General features: G+C 45.9%; 1 protein-coding gene across 1 annotated transcript in view; it reads left to right on the top strand.

The window, feature by feature from the left end:
- The window catches only part of EXT1 (exostosin glycosyltransferase 1), a 349708-nt gene that overhangs the window by 298662 nt on the left and 31524 nt on the right, over window positions 1-19522 (top strand). Inside the window, exons 5-7 of the mRNA XM_068237952.1 lie at window positions 9094-9226; window positions 13050-13168; window positions 14336-14431. Of these exons, the coding sequence (XP_068094053.1) occupies window positions 9094-9226; window positions 13050-13168; window positions 14336-14431 (348 nt within the window). The remainder of the gene's footprint in view (window positions 1-9093; window positions 9227-13049; window positions 13169-14335; window positions 14432-19522) is intronic.

Below are 19522 nucleotides of genomic sequence, written 5' to 3'. Positions count from 1 at the left end.
CTGTAACAGCTTGCATGCAACTTGTTAAGTACTCGTCCCTCCCACTGCGGAGAAGTCATCCCCCTATGGGAGGGGACCGAACACTAACTAAATCCTAACCTATGTATATGCATAGCCTGGGTGCGCCACCAAGTAAAATTAAAAATTTCGCAGAAGGTGGATCAGCGCATCACGAATGGCCTCCAATCAGATGTGCACTGAGCCACCCCCATTTTTGGTCAGCTGCTCCCACTTAGCAGCCTTGCTTTTGGTGTATATGCAGAGCTTCGGTTTGGGTTCAAGGTGCGTTTGCAGTTTCTGAGGGGGCTCAGCGCACCTCTGATTGGAGGCCAAGCTTTGTACAATCTCCATGCAAGCCAGAGTTATGGGCCTTACGCTCACTATTTCTAGACATGTGATCATGCAAGGGAAGATTAGTTGCTCTGTCAGCTGAAGCCACACCTCCGAGCAGACTGGAAGCCTATCATGGCTGTCACCCTCTAGCGGGGAGGTGTGGCTTCAGACTGTTGTGAGCAGGCAGCCGGAGATCGCAGAGTAGAAGCTGAGGATAGTTGTATTGGTGTAGCAGATGATTTCCTCACATCTGGCGCAAACAGCATTTTCTTTTTTAATTACTTTCTGTTAAAGGGAATCCGAGGTGAGAGGGATAGGGAGGCTGCCACATTTATTTCCTTTTAAACAATACCAGTTGCCTGGCTATCCTCATGATCCTGTCTCTCTAATACTTTTAGCCATAGACCCTGAACAAGCATGAAAGATGATTAGGTGCTCTGAATCAGCTGACTTAGGTTTTACTGGATTAGCCATATGCTTGTTTCAGGGTTATGACTCAGACACTACCTATGCACGAAAATCAACAGGGCTGCCAAGCAACTGGCATTGTTTACAAGGAAATAAATATGGCAGCCTCCATATTCCTCTTACCTCAGGTTCCCTTTAAATGCAAATGTAAAAAAATTAAATACCGTATTTTCTGGCGTGAAAGACGACCCCCAACTTTTCCAGTTAAATTATACATTTTGGGATATACTCGCCGTATAAGACTACCCCACTTGACTGTTGGACATTTTGTATACTGTACTGGATCTACTGGTGCTATACTGTATAAACAGGTACAGATACTGGTGCTGTACTGTATGTGGTACCCAGTATACAACAACCAGCCAATCACGGCAAGCGATGTACCTTACCGGAGATTGGCTGGTTGTTGCATAAAAAGCCTGCTTAGATTGGTCAACTATCTCTGTCTTCAAGACTATCAGAGCCGTAGCGCAAACACGCCTTTTTCACCCGTGTGGTCTGCCCTCCTTCTCTGCCTCTCAGATCTCGCACATGCGCGCCTGTACCGCTTCACTGCAGTCCTCAGGAGCGAGATCTGAGAGGCAGAGAAGGAGGGATGGTAAAAAGGATACAAGGGCGGGCCAGACAGGTGAAAGGGGCGTGTTTTTCTGGGCACAGAACCGCTCTATCTCTTTTTTTTATATACCGCAGGCATCTTTGACACCTGCAGCTTGATCCGCCCTTCACTTACACCTCCACTTACTCCCTCACCTAGTCATCGGGACCGCGTTCAGTCACTTCTTTTTCATGAATCCTTGCTGCTTTCATAAGGTTGCCACATACGGTGGGGAGGCGGATTCTTCAGTCCAGCTCAAAAGTTGCGTGCAATAGTGTTCCTGTGCGTGTCACAGCGCAACAAACAGGAACGCTTTATCTGCTGTGAGCAGTAATATGAAAGTCAGTGGACTTTCACGTTATCATGCATGTCGCACAATATGTGCAGTGCATCATAACGGACAGCACCGCGCATAAGTGTGAAAGGGTCCTTATAACGCTGGAAACACACATTCAGGGGCGTTTTTTTCCCCCCATGATTCCCTGGTTGGCGTCATAGTGTATTTGCCATTACGTTTTATGCACGCAAATTTTTTTAAAAAAATTTTACGATGCGGTGGAAGACATAGTTACTAACGAACATGCATGTCGAGCAGAAAAAAAGCGGATCACTACAATTTAAAGGAAAACTGTAGTGAGAGGTATACAGAGGCTGCCATATTAATTTCCTTTTAAGCAATACCAGTTGCCTGGCTATCCTGCTGATCCTTTGCCTCTAATACTTTTAGCCATAGACCCTGAACAAGCATGCAGCAGATCAGGTGTTTCTGACATTGTCAGATCTGACAAGATTAGCTGCATGCTTGTTTCTGGTGTTATTCTGCAGGCAGATAGCTCAGCAGGGCTGCCAGGCAACTGGTATTGTTTAAAAGGAAATCAATATGGAGGCCATATACCTCTCACTACAGTTCTCCTTTAAGATGGCAGGGAAAAAAATGTGAACTCACACACCAACAGTGTGCGTTTCCTGAGCGAGGCCATTGATTTCAATGGCCAGGGTAGCCATGTGCGTTTCCAGAGAATGTGTTCCTTGCAAACATTGTTCAACCATTTTCTAATGAGCTGAAATTTCAGGCGCATGTTTTACGTCACTTTGATTATTTTTCCCCAGCCGCTTCCCGCATCAGCAGTGCGTCTTCCAAATCCCAATCCGTCCTATAGGTTAAACCTGCATTAATTATTCACACTCCATTACGGAAAGATGAACCTGGGGGTCATCCAGTAATGTGCATGTAAAGGTCACGATTTGGCCCTGTGCTGTACCGCAAGCACTTTGCGCAGCCCACAATCCCGTCCCCCTTCCCCCACCTTCCCCTCTACACCGGCTCATCGACTAGCGACATTTACCTCCTCACCCGGCCAATCGATGGAAATAGAATTTCCTGTCGTGAGCCTTTGCCCTCTCGACGTGTTAGTCAGCCAGCGTGTCCGACAGCGGAAGCCTGCGACCGCCTGACCGTAGACGGAACGGCGATGTTCATTCCGGCAACAAGTCGTGAACTCTGCTCCCGAATACCAGGCTGACTAATTATTTGTACAAATTGGTTTTCCAGCGCAGTATTTAGACGCGGCCCCCGATCGTGACAAACGCCCCAGCCGCGCAGGTTAAATGTTAGCGCTGTAATTACTGCGACAGGGCAGGGCTGTAGCGAATCTGATAGGGATTAAAAAAAAAAATTCAATTTCGCCGCAGAAAGGTTATTTAAAGGAATAAATCAGGATTTGAAATGGTTTTGTGTGAATGCAGCTTTATCAGGATGTGTACGGCGTGCAGGCGTTGCGTTCGCCGCGGTGCTCGATCAACTTAATGACGTATTAATGTACTGTAAATGATTTAGGACCCTAAAGTCGGAGTAACACAAGCGCGTCTTTTTGCATAGAGTACTTATATTTCAGGAGCTGCTCTGAATAGATTGCGCGAGATTTCCCGCTGTTCTGTCATTGATCTCCGAGATGGATCAACCAATTCCATCGAGTTATTGGCCGAATGAAGGCAGCTCCTGCATTTTAATTATTTCATTTCATTCGAGAACACCGGTATTTTCTTTTCCTCGGTATCGGTACATAATGTCCTACACGACGGAAAGCCCCAACCAATGCATTCATTCAAACACCTTTTTTCATTTTTTTTTTTTTTTGTTTTGTTAGCGGCAGAATTTTCTCACATTTATTTCTAAAGAATATAGTTGTCAAAGGGAAGTCTGCGGAACCTGAGCTCAGAACATCCTCTCTGCTGTTAAAGATACACAGCAGGATGATGACCTTTAAAGAAAAACATTTCTTTCTTGGACTTGGTTCACATTATAAATCGCAAGCGCTGAGCACTTTTGTGCGCAGTTTTTTTCAAGCAATTCCCAGCGTTTTCTGAGCAGCGAGCGATTATGTAAACGCTTTTCTAAGCGCTTTTGATGAGCGATTGCAATTTAAATGAACTCTTTGACCCTGAAAAGAATAAATACAACGTATTTATTCTTAAAGGGAACCAGAGACGTTGGGGGGGGGGGGGGGGCTTTTATACATACCTGGGGCTTCCTCCAGCCCCATACGCACGGATCGCTCCCACGCCGCCGTCCTCTGCTGCCTGGATCCGCCGGTACCGGGTCCCGTCATTGCCGCGAGTCGGCCGGCAGACGCGGCCAATTGTCTGCATCACACGGTGCTCCCTCCATATAAATACGCATGAGGCTGCCTACTGTGCAGCCTCCTGCATACAGGTATAGAGGGAGCCCCTGTGATGCGGACAATTGGCCGCGTCCGCCGGAAGTGACGGGACCCGGTACCGCCGATACAGGAAACGGAGGATGGCGGCGTGGGAGCGATCCAGGCTTATGGGGCTGGAAGAAGCCCCAGGTATGTATAAAAGCTTGTTCTATTTTTATTTGCCGTTCCTCTCTGGTTCCCTTTAAAGTGTAACTGTCGGGTATAAAATCAAAAATCAATTCTTTATTTTTATCTGATAAACAAGTAATATGGATGCTAACCAGGCAATCCAAAAGTTAGTCACTATTACTTTTCTTTTTGATAAATGATCATTCCCCAGTTTACCTGACTCTTATTTGGTACACAAAAGGAAGTTGCAGGGCATGCTGGGTTGTCCATTTTGCTTCTGTATTTCCCCTCAGACTAATGCAGCCTGATTGGCTGAAGCCTCTTTTCTCTTCTATTTTCCCCTCACACACCTCTGTTCCTCTCTGATTGGCCAGTGTTTCTCATGCTGAGACGATGCACTTTCTATAGTGAAGGGCGGGCAAATCAGGCAGAGGAGAGTAAGGGAGGAAATGACATCAGAATTGGCTTCAAAATAACCACACTTAAAATGGGAAATGCTAAGAAGGATTTTCTCTCTTTATAAAAAAAAATCAATAAAATTAAAACCTGGACAGTACAATACATCTGTTATGTAAGTAGAGCAAGTATTTATCTACTTATATATGTGGGGTTTTTTTTTTTCTGAGATAGTATGGCTGACAGCGCCTCTTTAAAAGCGCTGGGGAAATTGCTCTACAACGGCTTTTTCAAGCGCTTAGCGATTTCCCTATACCTTCCATTGAGCCAAAGCGTTCAAAAAAATTGGTACAGGCAGCGCTTTTGGAAGCGAACCACTTTCGAACTGTTCACATGTGAACAATCTCATAGGGAATCATTGCACTAGAACTTTTAGGGCGATTTCTAAAATCGCCAGCGCTTTAAAAAAATCTGAAAACCCTCATAATGTGAACAAGCACTAACAGCTGATACAAATCCTGCAATAAATCAGAAGTGTCTACTTCCTGCTTTCATGGAAGCAGACATAGGGTTAACATCATGTGTTTACAAATTGGCTGCTCTGCTAGAGGCAGAGGAGATTCCTGAGCTGATGCAGCTGAGAGATCAAATTACAGTTGTGACGAGTCAAAAATGAGTGGGAATTAGACAGGCTAAACTCTCTAAATACATACAGGGTGCATTTCTCTGTGTTTTCCGTCTGCCCTGTGCAAGAGTTCAGGTCCACTTTAAACAAAGCTATAAAAGACAACTTAAAGAGGCACTGTAACATATAGTGGAATGCAGTCATTTATTCAGGAGATGCCTGTCAGAAGTACAGACGCAGGGGTTCAATGGCAGCATTCACCCTAATGTTGGATGCAGTCATTCAATTGAAGTCCACTTTAGTGAACACAACTTTTAAGGTAGCCATATATCAGGCGACTTGGCGGGCGATCGACCATCCGATTCGATTAATTTAATTGAATTGTTTGAAAATCAGTGCCGCCAAGTGCATGCATGACCAACAATGCGACCAATTTTGGGACGGAGATTGGTCGCATTGTCGATCACGCATGCTGTAAGGAGTTGGGCCGACTTGCCCGATCAGGTGCGCGGCGACAAATGCCTAGAAACCCCCCGCGCTGTCCGCTCGGTGCTCAGTGCAAGATGTACTTTACCAGTCCGCAGCCTCCACTTGTCCCTCCCCTGGCTCTGGGCACACTCTGATCTACATACACACGCACCCCACGTGGTTTCCTAGTAAGGGCGCGCATGTAATGTCAGACGTCACACACGCGTGCTGTTACTAGGAAACCACATGGGGCGCACGTGTGTGGAGCAAACCGCAACAGACGGCGGCTTTGGACAGGTAATGTATACCTTGCACTGGGCACCGGGGAGACATTTATCATTAGGGGGACCACGTCGGGGCAGTGAGGTGGTTGGATGCGGCGTCCCTAGGCTGATTCCAGATCAATTTCAGCATGAGATTGGTCGGGAATCGGCCTGCGGTGTATGGGCAGCTGACAGATCTCTCTATGATCAAATTCAATTAGAGAGAGATTTGTCTCTTGCTCGAATCTGCTCAGACATAGCTAGATGTATGGCTACCTTTAGGCTGGTTTCACAGTGAGACGTTACAGGCGCACGTTAGAGCAGCCTGTAACGCACCTCCACCGCACAGCAATGAAAAATCAATGGGCTGTTCAGAGTTCCTTAGTAACGCTGCGCCATTAGACAACGTACTGCATGCAGGACTTTATAAGTGACAGAGCCGCGTTAGACTGCTTGCACATGCTCAGTAATGTTGGGGAGGAGCGGAGAGCGGCCAGGCACATGGCTAATTAATATTCACTGCACTCAGTGACGTGCAGTGTTTACTTCCTGGAGCGGCCGCGCGGGACCACGTGATGCCGCATGCGTCCATGAGTACGCATCACGGACGCCAGAGTGAGCTGCACAACGCGGCTCACTCTGACGTCCACATTAGAGAGTACCAGGCGTTGCGTTAGGGGCGCGTTATGCGACCATAACGTCCCCTAAAACGCAACGTCCTACTGTGAAACCAGCCTTAGTGTCTCTTGGTTATCTCACAGGCATCTCATGGCATTTACATGTAATGCCTTTTATGGAGCTTGAAAATAAACCAAACACAGCAGCTGACAATTCCAGGGTGCATCTGCTCAGAATTACAAGCCTATCATTGACCACCCTTAAAGTGGATCCCTTATAAACTTTTACTCATTGCATAATTGTGTTCCTTTCATATAGTTTATAGGGCATTCCTCAAGCCAAATACTTTTTTTGTTTTGTTAATACTCTAATTCCCTATAAACTAAACAAGCCTCGCTCCTTTTGTGCCTTGGCACTGCAGCAAGGGCTTATGGGAGCTCAGTCTGGGGAGGAGGAGGTGTTACTAGCCATTGATTTCAGAGGCAGAGGGGAGGAGGAGAGGGGAGAGAATTGACACACAGGCAAGCTGATAGCATCTCCAGCCTTCAGCCTGTGACAATGTGACAAACAGAACATGGCTGCTTTCATTGTATCACAGGAAATCATATACTGTTGAAACGATTTGCAGCTAGATTTGCTGAGTTAACTTTAGATAAGATATATAGACCAGTTACTTGTTATTGTTAGTTTTTCATCTCGGATCCGCTTTAAGCTCCTGAGCGTTACGCCACTCAGGTTTTGTTACTTTGTGCCCAATTTTTTAATAAAAGTGCTAAATGTCTGTAAACCCTCTAGTTAGCACTAGGCTAGCTAGAAGAAGTCCCCGGCACCCCCGATCTCCGCCACTCCCCCGTTTATACATTACCCAGCCTGGATCCAGCGATCGGCGCAGCCTCCCCGGACAGGTCCGGTCCTCACTATGGGGAGGATCGCAGATGATGTCATGACGTCATGCGCAAACCCGATCCTCCCCATAGAGAGACCGGAGCTGTGCCGGGAGACTGCGCAATCACTGAATCCAGGGGGGTAATGTATAAACGGGGGGGGGGGAACGGATGGTCCCGGGCACTCTTACTAGCTAGCCTAGTGCTAGGTAGAGGATTTACAGACATTAGGCACAATTATTTATTTATGGGGGACTCCTGGGGCCACAGAGCGGTATGCCGGACACAGTGTCTGGCATACCGCTAAGGAGGTTAACAAGGACGCATTGCTTTAGAGCAGAAAGAGGAGTCCCTTAGAACAATTTCCTGCCCTTCTGTTTGAAGGTTGTTCGGTTCACAATCTGATCGCAAAATGCAATTGTGATTTTGCAGTGATTTCACTGGCGACGGTGCTCTGCGATTCTCATTAGGGAACCGGAAACCCATCACCATCATTCCCAAAATCCTGCTTGCAAATCACAAACGCTGCAGTGAGAATGGTCCCATAAGGAAACAATGTCACAGCGCTTTGCTGGGCAAACAGCAACTAGCGTGGACCATCCCTAAGGGCTTGTTCAGATTAAGAGCAATAAAGAGCTTAAAGCGCTAGTGCAATGGTTGCTTATGTGAGTGTTCCCACATAAGCAATGAGCTTTGTATCCAATCGCAAACGCGGCTCCGGCACCAGTTTGCGATTCAATAGAAAGTATAGGAAAATCGCAAAGCACTTGAAAAAGCGCTTTGAATTGTGATTTCATGCGCTTTCATGAATAAATACATTGTATTTATTCCTCTCCAGGTCAAAGTTCACTTCCTGACTGTCGTCAGGAAGTGAAAAACAAATCATCGCTGCACAAAAGCGCTTATGCAATTAGCGGGCAATTCCCGCTAATCGCTAAAGCGTTATCGCTTTTTAAAGCATTAGTGCTTTCTTACCCTATGGCAGTTTTCTCACTACCGCGATTGGCGCTGACCGCAGATGTTTTGCGATTAGCGCCAATCGCAAACGTGTTACCAGCAGCATTTTGGGGACGATTGCAGTGTGATCGCGGTCAACACTTTATAAGCACTGTACCGCGATCCTTCTGAAATCGCGGAAGTGTCAAGTGAATTCACCGCACTAATCGTGGCAAAACAGGAGCGCTAATCGCTTCCGTTTTTTTTATTGCTTTCAGATGTGAACGGGGCCTGAAAGTGCTTTTCTAAGCGAAAAACGCTTCAAAAATAGCTGTATAAATCGCTCAGCGCTTGCAATAGCGCTGGCGTCTTGTGTACAAGGCCTAAAGCAGTTGTTTAGTTTTTTTTTTTTAAAAGAAAAGACAAATAAAAAAGCTGAGTATATCAAAAGTGCCGACACAAAGGTTCACCCGATGATTGCCATACTTGTGTCCTAATTCGGTGCCATGCTGAGGTTTTCTCTCGAGCTGCATGGTCGGGAAACAAGGCGTCCGGCCGGCTCTCACTGGCAGGAAACGCCTTGATTGCAGTCTTCGGCCAGCAGCTGATTGAAGAGTGGCCTGGAGTGGGCAGCGTGTGGACTGGAGTGCCTCTGATTTCTCCCTCTCTCTCTTTGCAGATCATCCAGGACCGCATCTTCAAGCACATATCACGCAACAGCTTAATATGGAACAAGCATCCTGGAGGGCTGTTCGTGCTTCCCCAATATTCATCCTATCTGGGAGACTACCCGTATTATTACTCTAATCTAGGTGAGTGCCTTCTCCTGCGCGACCCCCTGATGACTGCCGCATCCTCTTTCACGGGAGGCAATCGAGATGAGAGCTCCACAAGTCTTACCAGAGATTTCCTGGATGGCACAGAGGAGAATCCCCGGCCAGATCCGGCAGCAGAATCCCGCTCTGAATATGTTGCTTTGTCCCTTATTTATGGGTTTTCACACATGTCTAACAAGAGCATTACTGTTATTGAAAACACTGTATGTTATGACTAAAGTGGAAGTACTTTTAACATTTGCTCTCCTATTGGGATTTATAATTAAGGGTGTAATTAAAGTAAACCTGTGATGGGGGGGGGGGGGGGGGGTTACAAAGTTCATACATACCTAGGGCCCACTCCAGCTTGATCGCTCCTCGCCGCCATCCTCCATTGCCTGCAGCCTCCGCATATTTCCCCGGAAAGTCCTCCAGTCCGGGGCATACTGCGCATGCCCGGCCGTGCACCCCCCTCGCGTTCCCATAAGCAGGATAATACTGTAGAGGCACACAATGGTCCCGGCCAACGAAGCACGATGGGGGAGCACTCACAGACTGCCTGCGCCGAATGGGCGACTTACCGAGGCCAGTTACAGAGGCTGCAAGGGAGCAATCAGGCTGGAGGGGGCTGGAGAAAGTCCCAGGTATGCATAATGTTTTTTTAGAACCCATCCCCCGACCGTCTCAGGACCTTAAAGAGAATCTGTACTCTAATATTCTTACACTAAAAAGCATACCATTCTATTCCTTATTTTCTCCGGTGCCCCCCTGTGCTGTTTCTGCCACTCTCTGCTGCAATCCTGGCTTGTAATTAACAGTTTTAGGCAGTGTTTACAAACAAACTAACCAGCTTGCAATAGGCTCATATAAGCACAGTGTGTGAGTCATACAGAGTGTGCAGGGGGCCTGCAGAGGGTGTGTATCCCTTCTAACCAATCACAAGCAGCCCTGCACATTCCACACATTCAAGCATTAGCCCGACAGACACGACAGAGGAAAGCAGATAAGATTAATTACAGAGACAGTGCAATTAGGAAAAGCTGCAGTAAGCCAGAGCACATTAGAACAGGCATAGGAACTTATAGGATAGAAGAACTAAGGCTGAAAAATTTGTTACAGAGTCTCTTTAAGGTCTTTTTTTTTTTTTTTTTTTTTTTTTTAAATAGTGCGTCATCTTTACCTTTATTTATGTATTTAGCCACGGTTTTGTGTTTTGTTTTGTTTTTTGTACCTGATCAATAATTATAAGCCCTTTTTGGCTAAAAGAACAGTAAAATACCCTCATGACATAGTGTACATACAGTATTAAAAAAAAAAAAGGTGTGTCATTCAGCAATCACAGATGTGTCAGTCTCGGCGGGTGTGAGCGGCAGGAGCGCACGTTCATGGCAGCAGTAGCGGGGAGTTATGCATATGAACACCCTGTTTGCCACTAAGAGGGGCAAGCAGGACATTTTAATGCAGGGCAGTGGAGTCCGTACAAAAATCTTCCGACTCCTCAGTTTATGAAACCACCGACACCAACTCCGACTCCGGGTACCCAAAATGGCTTCGATTCTGACTCCTTAGTCTAATACTTACCAGGGCTGTGGATTTTGAACAAAATCATCCGACTCCTCAGTTTGTGAAATCTCCGACTCTGGGTAGCCAAAATTACTCCGGCTCCTCGACTCAAACTCCGACTCCACAGCTCTGTTTTAATGTGTCATGTTTGCGGTAACAGGTTGAAGTAAGTTATGTGGTATTGGCTACTAAGAGTTTCTGAAAAGTTAAGGGAAGTAAAGTAATAAGCTCTGCAGCTTAGACTAGGAAAACACTTTGTGAGTTTGAGTTTCTCTAGCGCAGTAGCTTACGCTTTATACTGTAATAGTTTTAGCTGGAGAGGCTCCATATTCAGGTCTGGTTTTCGAACAGTGTGTTTGTCTGGCTGGTGTAAGATAAATCAGTTCCGGAGGGTCTGTGCTGAGGAGGAAGCACAATGCAGAGGTGGGGAATCAGCTCAGGTCAGCAATGTTCTCTCGCTGCGGCAATAAGTTACAGAATTGATTCATATCTCTCTTCCTCTTAGATAAATTCTGCATCAATGTGTTGAAGCAGCACCAAGCCTTCCTTACTAGTGTGGCTGCTGCTCTAGCAAAGTCCTGCTCCAGCTGGAGTATGGGGCGGGGGGCAGGCACAACTGGGGTACACAGCACCAAGCCTGCCTTCCTGGTGTGACTGCTGCTCTAGCAAAGACCTGCTCCAGCTGGAGTATGGGGCGGGGGGCAAGCACAACTGGGGTACACAGCACCAAGCCTGCCTTCCTGGTGTGACTGATTCTCTAGCAAAGACCTGCTCCAGCTGGAGTATGGGGCGGGGGGCAAGCACAACTGGGGTACACAGCACCAAGCCTGCCTTCCTGGTGTGACTGATTCTCTAGCAAAGACCTGCTCCAGCTGGAGTATGGGGCGGGGGGCAGCCACAACTTCGGTACACAGCACCAAGCCTGCCTTCCTGGTGTGACTGCTGCTCTAGCAAAGACCTGCTCAGGCTGGAGTATGGGGCGGGGGGCAGGCACAACTGGGGTACACAGCGCCAAGACTGCCTTCCTGGTGTGACTGATTCTCTAGCAAAGACCTGCTCCAGCTGGAGTATGGGGCGGGGGGCAGCTGGGGTACGCACAGCTGGAGGGACCCACACCTTGCAGAGTCACTATAGTGAAAGTTTTGCCTTTCTGCTCCCCCAGTTGGTATTTATATAGCAGGACCAGAATAAGATCCTCAGTACATTCAAAATGTTTTAATAGGCCGCTGTTTAAAGTGGAAGTATTTTTAACATGGTACTCCCATTGCTCCCTTATTTGCATTGCTATACTTATCTTTGTATGATCAGGCAGCAGAGAGGCAATGCTGTACTTATCTTTGTAGGAGCAGGCAGCAGACAGGCAGTGCTATATTTATCTTTGTAGGGGCAGGCAGCAGAGAGGTGGTATTATACTTATCCTTGTAGGAGCAGGCAGCAGACAGGCGGGGCTATATTTATCCTTGTAGGAGCCGGCAGCAGACAGGCGGTGCTATATTTATCCTTGTAGGAGCAAGCAGCAGACAGGCGGTGCTATACTTATCATTGTTGGAGCATGCACCAGAAAGGCGGTGCTATGCTTATACTTGTAGGAGCAGGCAGCGGGCAGGCGGTGCTACACTTATCATTGTTGGAGCATGCAGCAGACAAGCGGTGCTATGCTTATACTTGTAGGAGCAGGCAGCAGACAGGCGGTGCTATACTTATTGTTGGAGCAGGCAGCAGACGGGCGGTGCTATACTTATCTTTGTAGGAGCAGGCAGCAGAGAGGTGGTACTATACTTATCCTTGTAGGAGCAGGCAGCAGACAGGCGGGGCTATATTTATCCTTGTAGGAGCAGGCAGCAGAGAGATGGTACTATACGTATCCTGATAGGAGCAGACAGCAGAGAGGCGGTGCTATACTTATCCTTGTCGGAGCAGGCAGCAGAAAGGCGGTGCTAAGTTTCCAGCAAGTTCCATTCCTGCTTTGAGTTCTTTTTTCTGATTGCACTGTGAAGTCGTTGGGTATAGTTTGGCTAAGGATGTTCAGTGTGGTGCTGTAAATTCTTAGTTTATGCAAATGTTATGCAAACTAAATGCAAATTTAGGTAGATTGAAAATAGACCAGTAGCAGCTGCTACATGTAATTGTCTATTTCCAAGCTGCATGACATTTGCATTATTAGGCTCCCATTGACCATCTATACATTTTGCTGTTGGCTCGTGGAATGCTCACTTGTCTTTGTGTCTTCTTAGTAGTTTCTCTTATCTTTTCTTAGGTATAAAACCCCCTTCCAAGTTTACTGCTGTCATCCACGCTGTGACGCCATTGGTTTCTCAGTCTCAGCCAATCCTGAAGCTGCTGGTCGCTGTCGCCAAGTCTCAGTACTGTCATCAGGTGGGTGAACATTTCAGAAATAACTTATGTCTCTAAATGATGATAAATCCTAAACCTTTTTAGAAAACCTCCACTTTGTGGCATCTGTAACAGTTCAGCCCAGTAAGTTCAACGTCTGTTCAGTGGGAGTGGCTTACACTGCCTGACACCCTACCCAAGTGTCTGCGGACATACTGACACTGACTAATTGACTTTTGGCCTATGCGGAATTCTTTAAAAAAAAACTGTAATGAGAAAAAGTTCCCCTGGGGGGTACTCGCCTCGGGTGGGTGAAGCCTCCGGATCCTATCCAGGCTTCCCCCATCCTCCTGTGCCCCACGACGGTGGCGAAAAAGCTCCCGGAACGGCGGCGATGTAAGTATTTACCTTCCCGGCTCCAGCGCAGGCGCAGTATCCGCTCTCCGCACGGAGATAGGCAGAAATAGCCGATCACTGTCGGGCCGCTCTACTGCACAGGCACAAGTCTTCTGCGCAGTAGAGCGGACCCGACAGAGATCGGCTATTTTTGCCTATCTCCGTGCGGAGAGCCGCAACAGCGCCCCCGCTGGAGCCAGGAAAGGTAAATATATTATCCATGTCTAGACAGGATTGCGGGACACTCCAGGGGAGCCAGCGCTGGATTGCCTGCAGCTACAGGGGAGGGGGAAGCCTCATTTGGACCCTGCGGCTTCCCCCTCCCGAGGTGAGTACCCCCCAGGGGACGTTTTTCTTATTACAGGTTCTCTTTAAGAGATGCTCATTTAGATGATTTAGCACTATGCAAATATATGTGGCTTGAGATTAGACCAATCAAATACCACTAAGGCGAAATTTGATTGGTACATTTTCAAGGTACTTACACAGTTTATATAATCCTGCATCATCCGTGAATTAGTTGCATCTCATCAACCATTCCCACTTGAGACAGGCCTACAACAAGCAGCATGCAGCTAAGAGAGGCACTCAATGCTTGGCTATTTTTGGTTCTCTGCACTGATATTGTTCCTGATGAAGTTGTGAACGCTCACGAAACTAGTACAAATCCCTTATCCGTGTTATCTTTGAATTAAGAATTGTGGGAGGGTCTTAGAATTTTTCCTTCATTTGAGCAGTTGCGTTTCTCCTGTCAGCTCTCCATTCAGTTAAAGGTGCCGATCATCCTCATGTGTGTCCATTCTGTCTCTCCAGATTATCGTGTTGTGGAATTGTGACAAGCCTCTTCCTGCCAAGCACCGATGGCCTGCCACTGCTGTGCCTGTCATCGTCATTGAAGGGGAGAGCAAGGTGAGGAAGCTCCGCCTCTGCATTAGGTGCTATGGGCGGAGCCTCAGACTGTCAAACAATATTTTAAAATTAACATAAATTTAATGGAAGGAAAATACGACTTTTAAGTGCATATTTGGGCTCAAGCTTCTTTTCCTGCTTTGGAGGAAGTTAGGGAGTGGTCAGAACTTGACTTTTTTTATCAACTGCCTTAGTACCAGCTGAAAAATATTTACTAATTCTCTCCTAGCAAAAGGAAGCAAAGGAAACTGGGACAATCCTTCCATTAAAACATGTTTTTCATTAATGGATTCAAGAAACACTTCACCCTGCAGGAAGTCATTTTTGGATTCATTGACCACAGGAATGACTTGAAAAACATATAAAGGAGGAGTTGGAGTGTTTAGCAGGAGCAGGGAAGCAGCAGCAGAGCAGGAAGTGGCTGGGAAGACATATGAAGGTAAAGTTAAAGTGTTTAACAGGGAAGTTGCAGCAGGGCAGGAAGTAGCTGGGACCTGGAAAGACATTTGAGGGTAGAGCTGGAGTGTTTAGCAAGAGCAGGGCAGCAGTAGCAGAGCAGAAAAGTGGCTGGGGAGGCATATGAAGGTGGAGTTGGAGTGTTTAGCTGGAGTAGAGTGGAGCAGGGAAACAGCAGCAGAGCAGGAAGTAACTGGGAAGACATATGAAGGTGGAGTTGGAGTGTTTAGCAGGAGCAGGGAAAAGCAGTAACTGCAGAGCTAGAAGTGGCTGGGAAGAGATACACACTCATATGCAGGACGGCGATTGAGTAGAAGAGGATGGCATATGCTGTAGTTCCTCCAGAGTTCCCCTTTAGCATGCACAGAACCCCAGTTATAGATAATATATCACCAGCGTCTTCGGACTCCGGTTTCTCAGCCAGGCTAAGCCGTGTTTGGTTTGCGCTGCCGCGTGGCGACAGTTGCAGCACAGCACAATCCCCGTTAAATCGTCAGTTAATGGTTTCCGCTTGGCTCGCTGGACATGTGAGCAGCACCCACAGAGTTTCTGCTAGGCTGAGCCCACTCGCTTGTTTGTTTGTTCCCATTTCAGCTTCACAGGCGCTACGATCCTTTTTAAGATTCCGCCGCGTGGCGCCGCCTCACCTTGTGCGCGGACTGACCTTCATGCTGCTCACACTGAACATCAGACTCTGGTGTGCAGCCAGGCATAGGGGCGGGCGCCGCGTTCTCCTTCTAATGAAGTCCTGCGCTATGCCAGGTAAACGCCAGCGACCATGCGCCTCTCACTGGTAAACAGGCGGCTGATGGTCGCATCTCACTGCTGATTTCTTAAAGACTGGAAACCATTTTATTTTTTTAACAGTAAAATATATTGCTTTTTAGCAGTATAAAACATACAAACAGTTGTAGACCTCCCTCTACACTACCCTCTTTACCCATCCCATTCATCAAGAAGACCTTAAAGTGTAATTGTTGGGCGTAAAATCAAAAATCAAGTCTTTATTTTTATCTGGTAAACAAGTAATATGGATGCTAACCAGGCAATTCAAAAGGTAAAATCACTATTATTTTTCTTGGTAATTGATCATTCCCCAGTTTACCTGACTCTTATTTGGTACACACAAAATTTGGTACACAAAAAGGAAGTTGCAGGGCATGCTGGGTCGTCCTTTTTTGCTTCTCTGCTTCCCCTCAGACTTAACTAATGCAGCCTGATTGGCTGAAGCCTCCTTCCCTCCTGTTTCCCCCTCCCACACCTCTGTTCCTCTCTGATTGGCCAATATTTCTCATGCTGAGACAATGCACTTTCTATATTGATGGGCGGGCAAATCAGGCAGAGGAGACTAAGGGAGGAAATGACATCAGGATTGGCTTCAAAATAGCCACACAAATGGGAAATGCTAAGAAGGATTTTTTCTTTGTATAATGTAGAAAAATCACTAAAAGCAAAACCTGGACAGTGCAATACATATGTTATGTAAGTAGAGCAAGTATTTATCTGTTGTTAGGTTTTCTGAGATAGTACGGCTGACAGCTCCTCTTTAAAGTGGTCCTGAACTGAGAACTTCCTCTCTGCTCTAAAAGATAAGCAACAGCATAACATTTAAAGAAAAACATTTTTGTTACAGCTGATACAAATCCTGCAATAAATCTGCAGTGTGTCTACTTCCAGCTTTCATGGAAGCAGACATAGGGTTAGCATCCTGTGTTTACAAATCAGCTGCTCTTCTGAGGCAGCCAGGTAACACAGCTGAGAGATCAAATTACAGTTGTGATTAGTCACATGCGAGGGGGAATAATCCAGGCTAAACTCTCTAAATATATACAGGGTGGATTTCTCCCTGTTTTCCTTCTGTCCTGTGCAAAAGTTCAGGTCCACTTTTAAGTGTCTGATGAATCATATTTTATTTTGCATCATGTGGGTGTTGCGTTGATACTGCCACCTACTTACCTCAAGTTTTTTTTTTTAAATTCCATAAATGGTAACCAAGTCTGATTCGTGGCTAGCCCTGTACCTGTTTTGGTGACACAGGTGGAACCTTCTCCATTTTAAATGATCGTTGTCTGATCACTATAGCTATTGGCTGGCCTGCTGTTCAGCTACAAAGATGAGCAGTGACCGTGTTTGTGGAGAACTGGAGATCTCCCTGTAGCCATCTGCAACCACATAGATTTCCTATCATAGCTTGCACCAGATGAGGATAATATCTGAGAATACCTTATCTGTAACCGTAATCTCTACTTGGATAAGAAACACACATATCAGCTCTGCAGAAGAAACGGAATGAGCTGTGCACAGTGGTGCTATCAGGTCCACATCGGTATTTAATATTCAAAGTACCCCGGAATTAAGAGGGAAATGGAGGCTGACATATTTATTTCCTGTTAAACATTACCAGTTTCTTAGCAGACTTTCTCATCTCTTTTTGCTTGCAGTAGTGTCTGAATCACATATCTCAAACAAGTTTATTCTTGCAGTCAGACTTGGAGCAAAACTGATGTGAAAGTAAACTTATGCAATAATGAATTATGTGTAGTACAGCTAAGAAATAGACCATTAGTAGCAAGGAGATTAGTCTCATTTTGTTTTCCAGTACAGGAAGAATTGAAAAAACTTCAGTTGTTATCTATGCAAAAGATCTTCTCTCAGCTATTGGACCCAACTTGGTCTATACAGTCCTGTTTTCCGAAGAGCTTAACCACTTCAGCCTTCAGTGTCATTTCCCTTAATGCATCCGAGCAACTTTCACCTCCCATTCATTCGCCAATAACTTTATCACTACTTATCACAATGAAATTATCTATATCTTTTTTTTCCGCCACCATTTAGGCTTTCTTTGGGTGATACATTTTGCTAAGAAATATTTTATTATAAATCCATTTTAACAGGAAGATTAAGAATAAAATGGAAAAAAAATCATTATTTCTCAGTTTTCTGCCATTATAGTTTCAAAATAATACATGCTACCGTAATTAAAACCCATGTATTTTATTTTCCCATTTGTCCCGATTATTACACCATTTAAATTATGTCCCTATCACAATGTATGGCGCCAATATTTTACTGTATTTGGAAATAAAGGTGCATTTTTTCAATTTTGCGTCCATCACTTATTGCAAGCCCATAATTTAAAAAATAACAGTAATATACGGTACTTTACTATATACGTGTTAAAAACGTTCAGTCCATAAGGTAACTATTTATGTAATTTTTTAAATTGTATATTCATTGATCTCCGGGCTTACGAGGGCGGCAGGAGTGCGCACGATCGCACGCACCAGGGCTTGGCAGCAGTGCAGGCTATCTGGATAGATATATCCGTCCAGATAGATTTAACCTACTTGGCGTTAATCCCGAGTCAGGTTCTGGACGGAAAGCTGCAGAACAGGGTGGTAATTCCATGCCTGAATGAGTTTCATGCAGGAACTGCTGCAGACCTCTCGGAGATATGTTTTTCTTCTTGTTTTTAGGGTCTAAAAGCTTGTGAAAAAATGTTATGGCTTTTGGACCTTGAATCTGGAAATAATCATAACGCCATCGAGGTTAAGTGGTTAAACAACCAAGAATCGGTGAGAGACAGCTTTAGAGAACGTTTTACTGCAGGAAAGTTAAGGGTCATTATTTCTGCTTCGTTTTATAGCTTAAAAGACAGAGTGTGGTTTTAAAACTGCAACTGTAACAATGTGATGCAATGTTGCAAAAAAAAAAGGTATATAACTGAAAATAAAAGCATCAAGTCTCTTTTTTTCTTTGATACTTCTGTTCTATTCATTATCCATACTGCACATACAGTTCATTATAAATATTTGTTCGGTTTAAGTCTGCTTTAACTGCATGCTTGTTCAGAGTTTTCGGCTAATAAGTGTTAGAGGCAGAGGATGAGCAGGATAGCCAGGCAACATGTATCGTTTAAAAGGAAATACATATGGCAGCCTCCATATGTCTTTCATCTTGTGCCCCTTTTCAGGGCTGTCATTCTGATTCCCATGGATGTTGATTTGCCTCGCTAAAGTCGGCAGATTTCTAAATTTTTCTGGATGCCGGCTTGCCCAAAAACCATAGTATAAAGATTCTGCATTATGCCATCCGCCCTTTTCCACTATTATACTATCATTGATTATACTATCAGCCCTTCGCTTCCATCAGCAGGTCAGAGGAATGCCCGTACGTTACTGACATCAGTATGTTGCTTATCACGGTGCAGCCCGCATCTTCCGCCCGCACTGACGAGCCGTAATCTAGACCCAGCGAGCTGAGATTAAAATGAGTGAGAATTTAGTATTCTCCCCCTGATAAATCTCAGCCAGTCAGTCATGTCAGCGATGGACACATTTGTCAGCATCCTGCGCAGGCGAGACGCACTCTGAAATCCCATTTTAGTAGAAAGCTTTGCTTGTGATTAGGGGGCTGAGGAGGAGTGACGGCTTGTCTGTCAGAGCCAGACAGCCGGCCCATTCTCAGCCGCTAATACAGGGAGCCACGGCGGGACTGAGCGTGGGGCGAATACCAGTGACAGAGAGCCACCCAGCCTGCGCATCCCCTGGATGTTACTAGGAAAGGATGCCAATGGCTGCAACTGAACTTAAAGTACCGGTAGACGTGTACTTGGACAAACAAAAGCTTTAAAGT

The sequence above is a fragment of the Hyperolius riggenbachi genome, chromosome 5, assembly GCF_040937935.1.
Source record: "Hyperolius riggenbachi isolate aHypRig1 chromosome 5, aHypRig1.pri, whole genome shotgun sequence".
Taxonomy (NCBI): domain Eukaryota; kingdom Metazoa; phylum Chordata; class Amphibia; order Anura; family Hyperoliidae; genus Hyperolius; species Hyperolius riggenbachi.
Note: the sequence above shows the minus strand (reverse complement) of the source record. Positions and strands in the feature narration are given on the sequence as shown.